At 33.4% G+C, this 7892-nt stretch overlaps 1 protein-coding gene across 1 annotated transcript in view; it reads left to right on the top strand.

Annotated features, from left to right (window-relative positions):
* LOC106878829 (adhesion G-protein coupled receptor D1) overlaps window positions 1–7262 on the top strand; it is a 40645-nt gene extending 33383 nt beyond the window's left edge. Inside the window, exons 10-13 of the mRNA XM_014928168.2 lie at window positions 2242–2283; window positions 2810–2890; window positions 3549–3582; window positions 4733–7262. Of these exons, the coding sequence (XP_014783654.1) occupies window positions 2242–2283; window positions 2810–2890; window positions 3549–3582; window positions 4733–4854 (279 nt within the window). The 3' untranslated portion in view covers window positions 4855–7262. The remainder of the gene's footprint in view (window positions 1–2241; window positions 2284–2809; window positions 2891–3548; window positions 3583–4732) is intronic.
* Window positions 7263–7892: the final 630 nt, after the last annotated feature.

Genomic DNA, 7892 nt, shown 5'->3' with positions numbered 1-7892 from the left:
GGGGAGGAGGAGGAGGAGGATTGCTAAAGAAAAAGACAAATTGGGATTCGAAGATATTCAAAAGAAAGTGGGGAATGAGAAACAACTCCGTGGCTGGTCAACACTTCTGCAATACGCGACAGAGAAGTAAGCTTGAGTAAAAGCCAACTATAGGTCAAAAGGTTATTTTGAGTTAAAAGCAAAAGCAGAAGGATGTATTTTACCTAAACAGGACCAATACCTAGGCACAAATAATTACAATATATGTATTGTCATCCGAAATGGAGATGAGTACCAACACGTCCATGTGGCACGCTTGAAAAATTGTGAAAATCTCTTCACATAAAACTATTGGTTGCCTTGTTAACTCACAAATAAAAAATTTTTATCCACCAATGTGGTTTTGAGCACTCATTCAAACTATATGTGTATATATATATATCAGAAAAGATATTAACACAGTACAAGGTAAAGACCTATCCATAGTCAACAGAGTCATAGCTAATAAAGCTTATACAGAGATCAAAGAAAACCGTACCCATATCATTATCAAGTACAGTACGAAAATGTATGTATACTGATAGACATCTTCACCTTTTTAACCAACATATCACACGGGTGCGAATGGAGAAGGTATTAAAGCACAGGGCTCTTGAAATCAAAGTAAACAGGATGCGGAGCATAAAATAGAAAACAGTAACTGCAATAATTGGAGAGCTGGGTATAAGAAAACATCATGAACTAAAACATAAAATCAATACAAGGGTAATTTTCACACAGCCCAGAAAATATCGCTGCTCGACACAACACAAACCCTACACAAGACACTTTCACTTCAATAGCACAACTCAAACAGTGCACTATCTACTCACAACACCTAGTCTATAATTACCACCCAGTGATCCAGCACAATACTGGTTTTATATAATTAATGCACAATACACACGCTACGCAGTTGACTCCCAATAATATAACACGCAATATACTCTACACTATCACTACCCAACACTAAGACACATAATACATTGCACACAGTCTGTACAGGAGCAAAGATACCACATAATCTACACAACAGAAGAAATACTAAAATGTCACCAGAAATAACACAAGTCCTACAGCAAAGAAAAAATGATGTAGCATACAAATACAATTCTCTAATTTCAAAAGACGATGGTGTAGCACTTCAAGAACATGGAGGTACAGTAGAGATTCATGTACCGGATGGTACAGTAGAGTTTCATATCAAAACCATAAGAAATATTATCACATACATTAGAATGGATCCCGCGCACTTTCAATGTACCAATATACAAATATCGCCTGAAATTTCTTTTATGTAATATAATATCATTTTCTTTAAACTGACAGATATCGTAAGATTCTTAAAAATAATAATATCAAACTAAGTTTAAGTTGTACACACAATTTTAGTACAAAATTGTAAATTTTAATCCTAAAACCCTTAGACCGTTTTCTGCAGTTAATCTTTCATATTTGTGCAATTGGAAAAATGCCCCTTAAAAAATTATCTTTCCAATACCTTGCGCGAAAGCATTCAATGGATGCTTCAGTTTCTAAAGATTATATTAGTTTGATTGAAAATCCTTTCTAATTAAAATATAATCAGCGTGAGTATTCTTTTGGAAATCCTGAAGGATTATTCGATACAGTATTATTTAAATATATTCGGAATCTAAAAGATAATATAAATTTTTAATTCATTCGGAGTATATTAGGACATGTCAGCTATATCTACAATGTAACAATTGTGGTATTCTTTGATTCTCTGAAACATTTTAAATATTCCTCATTGAGGTTTCTTCGTTAATACTTCTTCTTACCGGAGACCTTGCCCGAATATTTGCAACAGACTGGGCGCTTCCAAGAGCCAGAGGGTAATGTTAAACAAAAGGATAGAATTAGACTCACACCCAAACGATGTGATAGAAATGGCCAAGGATAACGCAGCAACAACGCGCTGCCATTATCTCTTTGTGTCACTATTATTTTGTAGAATAGAAAAGCACTGCAAAGTAGCAACGATGTTCCGTTGAGCCTAAATTGTATCAAACTTTCAATACCTATTCCTTTATATTATTAATGGCTTTCATAAAATCCTCAAACACCGCACACATCTAGTCTTCATAGATCACATTTTCTACAGTTTGTTTTATAAAATATCATTACGTTTTTGTAGACTGAAATTATTTTCGCATCCAATTTAATAATTCATGCGTATTATTGTTGTTATTATCATTCCAGGGATTTTTCGTCTTCCTTGCCTACTGTCTTTTCAACGACCAGGTACGAATTTATCAATCGAAATTATTATTTTTGTTGTTTTTTGTTTTTATTGTTATTCCAAAGGTATTACACGTTGCTTTAATTAGTAAGAATGTTATCTTGAGGTTTGGTGACATGTCTCCTCAAATCTCAAGAACCTTTCATATAATTTTTGTAGAATACACGATGGTACTTTTCTGCAGGTCAACAATGCGAGTTTCAATTACTATACCTTTAAGTCTTTTAAGTAGCAGTTTGCATGTTGTACCAAGTGCCCCAATTTATCACAGGAAAAATTCTTAGTCTTATACAATCTCTTCAGCTCTCTGAACGTGTTTTGCTCATTATCTTTGCTAAAGAGCATTCAAATTTCTCGGATACTGTCCCTCTTTGCCCGTTTCTCCTTTCACGAACTTATAAATATTTTTAATTCATTTTTTTAACCTACTGCCCACCATAGGATGCAAAATAATTAAATAAAGTCATATGAACCGGTAAGGTAGTGTGAAAGATAAGTTTAATCTTTACTTTGTAATTTAACTTCCAGTTACGAAAGGCATTCGTAGAATCCAAGTTCCGTACCCAGTATCTATCAACAAAGCAAAGTACCTTATCTCAGAGTAAAACTGTAAGTATATGTTTCCTGTCATCATCATAATCACTATCATCATCACTAGAATCATCATTGCGTCAGCGAAAGAATCTCTTTGTCATAGCTTGACCTGCAACAAATAACGAATTCCACCCCCACCCCCTAAAATCACATTTGGTAGTCTCACAACGAAAGGAAACACATGTTAAAATGTGTAGTCCTAGATATACAAGAAAATTCAGGATGGTCATGCCTGGAATGCCTTTAATCAGAGGTTTATTAGATCAAGGTTTATGAGGGCCAGGTAATGGTTTCACACCAGGTGACGAAATGGATTTCAAAGTTGCAGACTATAAGTATTTTTCAATCTCAGTGAATTTGAATGAAATATTTGCTGTTAGTCCTAAACAACTAAATGAGGTCTGAAGTGTTTTCATTTTCAGTAGACACATTGGGTGATGTGTTTGAGAAACCTTTTTGCGTAAATAGCTGAAAAAATTGTCACCACGGCTGGAACACCTATGATCATAAGCATTTTACAACGTGCCTGACCTAAAGCTAAAATCAAAATTTACAACACCTCCTCCTCTTACTACTATTACTACACGTAAAGATATTTCTTCCTCGGTTCGCTACAGTATTTTGAGATGATCCATTTTTTTTTTTAATGTTTTCTTTTATATTTCATTCACAGATAAAAGGATCCTTTGATGACACTAACAAAAACGGTAAGTCTTGAAAAGAGTTTCATTCATTCTTTTAATATTAAGAATAGATAAAAACAAAATAAGTAAATAAAATACAAACGGAAATACTAATCTCAAATTGAAGTAATTCTATCTTGTATGATTGGTGGAAAATGGAAAAGTAAGGTTAAGATGGACATATTTAGGACACATTTAGGATAGGTATAGTTGGGGTAATTTTGTTAGGATGGATATAAGATGGGTACAGAATAGACATATTTAAGATGGACATAGGATAGACATAGTTATGAGAGACATCGTTATGACGAGCATAGAATGAATACACTTAGGATAGATACAGTTGGAATGGCCACATTTAAGATGGCCATAGTTACGATAGACATGGTTATGATGCATAACTATATCCATAATAACTGTGCCTGTCTATGTTGGACATAGTTTGGGTGGATATATGAAAAAGAGCGGAAAATTTCCTGGCTTTAAGAGAATTGAGGAAAGGCCTGGTTGGAGGCCCTCTCTTCCTAGTTCTTTTATAGGACTTAGAAAAATTGTACGACCGCTGCAATAAGTGTGTGAATCTGAGAGGAAAATACGTTGAACAAAATCATAATTAACTGATCCTCCTGCATTTTCTGTTACCCAAAGCCAGTTGAGTAATCGACTTCAACCCTCTCCCGAAATTGCTCGCCTGATGTCAAACTTTGAATCAATATTATTAGGTGTTTAACGTAATACCATACTACATTTAATGGTTTTTACATTAATTAATATTGTATAACACTAGATGTCATTAACGATCCTGTTGAGAATGTGTACATGCTATACATATATTTTGTACATGCATACAGACAGACGGACGGACGTACGGACGGATGGACGGAATGACGGAGGGAGAGATACAGAGAAAGACACAAGGAGAGAGACGTAGACAGAATAAAGATTCAAAATTCTGTTCTATCTTTGCTGATAATCTTGAGAAATATATATATGTACATGCATACATATACACACAAATAGGGAAGAAAAGGGGGAGCGGAAATTGCGAGCCAAGCAGTAAGTTATGTTACAGACGAAGTTTGTGATAATGATTCTCGTTGTTTTTACTTTGTTTTGATCTGTTGTTTTTTTTTGTTTGTTTTGTTTTTCAATTTTTCTCATTTCTCTTTCACAGAAATAAAATCCAGTTACGCAAGTAATTCTCAACCCTACGAAAGTAATAAGGAGAAAAACATTAAAAGAAATGCGGATTTTATGATTAAAAGAAATTCAGATTTTAATTTAAAGAAAGAATGACAAGAATAAAGATGAACAGAAAATATAAATATTGGTGCTCAAAAGACTCAAACTAATTTTAAAATTTAAAAATTATTATTAAACTCGAGATCATTTATACAAATTATCATTAAACTCGAGATCATTTATACAATTATTATTGATTCATTATGAGCCGACAGGCTGGTTAAGTAAGATATATAGAACGCTCATTTTTTTTTTTTTTTTTTTTTTTTTTTTTTTTTTTGCTATTATGTTAACAAGAATACACAAGGCAGAAACTGTAGAGCGACAGATAAAATGTTTGTGGTACGTAATTATCTCCCCACCTCCTTTTTGTTTTAGCTTCAAACCCTACTTATAATGCATTCTAGATGACAAATGCTTTAACGTTAGAAGTTTCAATGCTACTGAGATCGAATATACTTTTACTTGTTCCCGGGGCCGATAAATAAAGTACCAGTCAAATAGCAGGTCGATTAAAATAAGAGTCGCTTCTCCTAAAATGTGTGATCTCGTTCCTGTATTACAAATTATTTTTAATTACTTTTATAAATTTTTTAAACTTAAATTTGATAATGACGTTTTATTAACAATCCAATGTGTAGCTGTATACTTGTAAAAATATGTTTGTTCTTAATGTATATTGTCTAAATAAGATGTGTTTGAATGTTTACCTACTCAAACTTACATCCATACACACACACACACACACACACACACACACACACACACACACACACAAACACATAAATACGCACTTACATATCTGAACATATATAGTTGTATGCATGTGTACATGAATGTATACATGCGTGCATGCGCTTACAACACAATGTATTTCACTGTCCTTGGGCGGCGAGCTTTAGCAGACCGGGCAAAATGTTTAATGGTATTTCGTCTGCCTTTATGTTCTGAGTTCAAATTCCACTTTGCCTTTCATCCTTTCCGAGTCGATAAAATAGTGACAGTTGAACACTGGGGTTGATTTAATCGACTTAGCCCTTCCTCATAGCTGCTGGGCTTGTGCCAAAATTTGAAACCAGTATGCTACACGAAACAAAATTTTGGTTGAGCCAATGAGTAAATCACTACGTGGTCAGTCACACTGCTAGAATTAGCCGACAAATATCCTTCAAATCACTCCTTACGCCTTAAAAACGGAAGCATATATTAGATAATGTTAGAAAAGATTTACAAGATGAGGAACGTCGCAGCCACAGTTCGTGTTCCTGCAATGAGGATACAGGCAATGAAATGTGCGTATGTGTGTGTGTATTTATGTATATGTATGTGTACACACGCAGATGCACGCACAAACATACACAGACAGACACACACATACATATGCATATAATAACGTGTGTGCGTATATGTATTAGTATGGCAGGATTTTACGTCACGAGTGTAAATATATATATATATATATATATATATATATATATATATATACATACATACATACATATATACATACACACACGCACACACATATGTATGCATGCATGTATATATACGTATATGAATGTGTTTATGTATAAGTGTGTGTGTGTGAATATATGCATTTGCATATATACATATATGTATATGTAGGTATATTTGTATGTATGTACATAACACATACATATATGTATGTAAGCGTATATGTACGCACGCACACACACATTTGTGCATATGTGCGTATAAAAATGTATAATCATTATTGGTTTCAAATGTTGGCACAAGACCAGCGATTTTGAGGGTAATCGATTACATCGAACCAGTCCGGCGGCATTTGAACCTTGAACATAAAGACAGGTGAAATGCCACTAAGCATTTTGCCCAGCGTACTAACGATTCTGACAGCTCACCGCCTTAAAGATAATATGTAATCGTTATTAAAAAGTATTTGACTTTTTAATAACTATAGTGTGTGTATGAAATTAGACTGCTGCTATGACAATACTTTTTTTTTTTTTTCAATTTTAACAACTAAAGAGTGTGAAATACAAAACATTCGAAGAAGAATCATTGAAAGTTACCGGTTTCATTCTTTGTCTTATAATACTACAAACCATTCGAGTGGTAGGGGTATATATAAGGCTGTAAGATATGCGCGTGTCTTTATTTGATGCGTGTATTTGCGTGTGTACGTTGTGTTTAGTACAAATTATGTTCAGAAACATTTCCATAATCGTTGAGTTAGCAGAAATGGGAGATAACCATATCCGATTCTTTACAATATCGGGTTTAAATCATCTTGTAAGCAAAGTTCACATCCCACCAAGATCGTCCTTAACTTCTCATGTGTTCAGAAAAAAATAAAATAAAATACCAGTGATATACTAAGCCTAATCATTTTGACTATACTCATAATACTTTTACACATGCGCAAACATATTCGCTAATATTTTATTTCTTTGAGGGAAAATAAATATTTTTAATAAAAAGATGTTTTGTTATATGAGTTTCTTTTTGTTTTACTGCTGATTTCTGTGTTACTAATATGTTTAGAGTTGAAAATTAATACTATTGCATTTTCTTATGCTATCATGCCGGTGCATTTTCAATTTCCTGCTGTATCTGCATATTATTGCATTTCACATGTACTCTTCATCTACACGTTATTCGTGCTGTTACATATTTATTGAATTAGTGTATTTTTGTACGTACATGTTGTCCTGTTCGCATAATATTATATTAACATTCGTATAATGTTGGTGTAATTGGTTCTTGAGATGTTCATAGTACAAATAATTCTATCATAGAAATAAGAATGATGTTTGTTTGTTATCCAAAGTAGGCAAACTTCAAGATGGACCATATAAAAGCGGAAAGAGGAGACAACTCCGGATATGCATCGGTTTTATTCTGACTTCATCAGCGATACAAAAATATACATTTATTAACGTAGAAAAAAAGAATTTTTCAGATATTAAATATTTCAAGGACACATTATCTATGAAAAACATTAAGTTACTCCTAACATGTGTGAAGCATATAAAAGATAATATTTCCAACACCTTGTTTCCCCACCTTTCTCTCTCTGTCTCTCTCTCTCTCTCTCTCTCTCTATATAT

The sequence above is a fragment of the Octopus bimaculoides genome, chromosome 4 (assembly GCF_001194135.2).
Source record: "Octopus bimaculoides isolate UCB-OBI-ISO-001 chromosome 4, ASM119413v2, whole genome shotgun sequence".
NCBI classification, from domain to species: domain Eukaryota; kingdom Metazoa; phylum Mollusca; class Cephalopoda; order Octopoda; family Octopodidae; genus Octopus; species Octopus bimaculoides.
The sequence above is the reverse complement of the archived record's forward strand: the minus strand, read 5'-3'. Positions and strand labels throughout refer to the sequence as shown.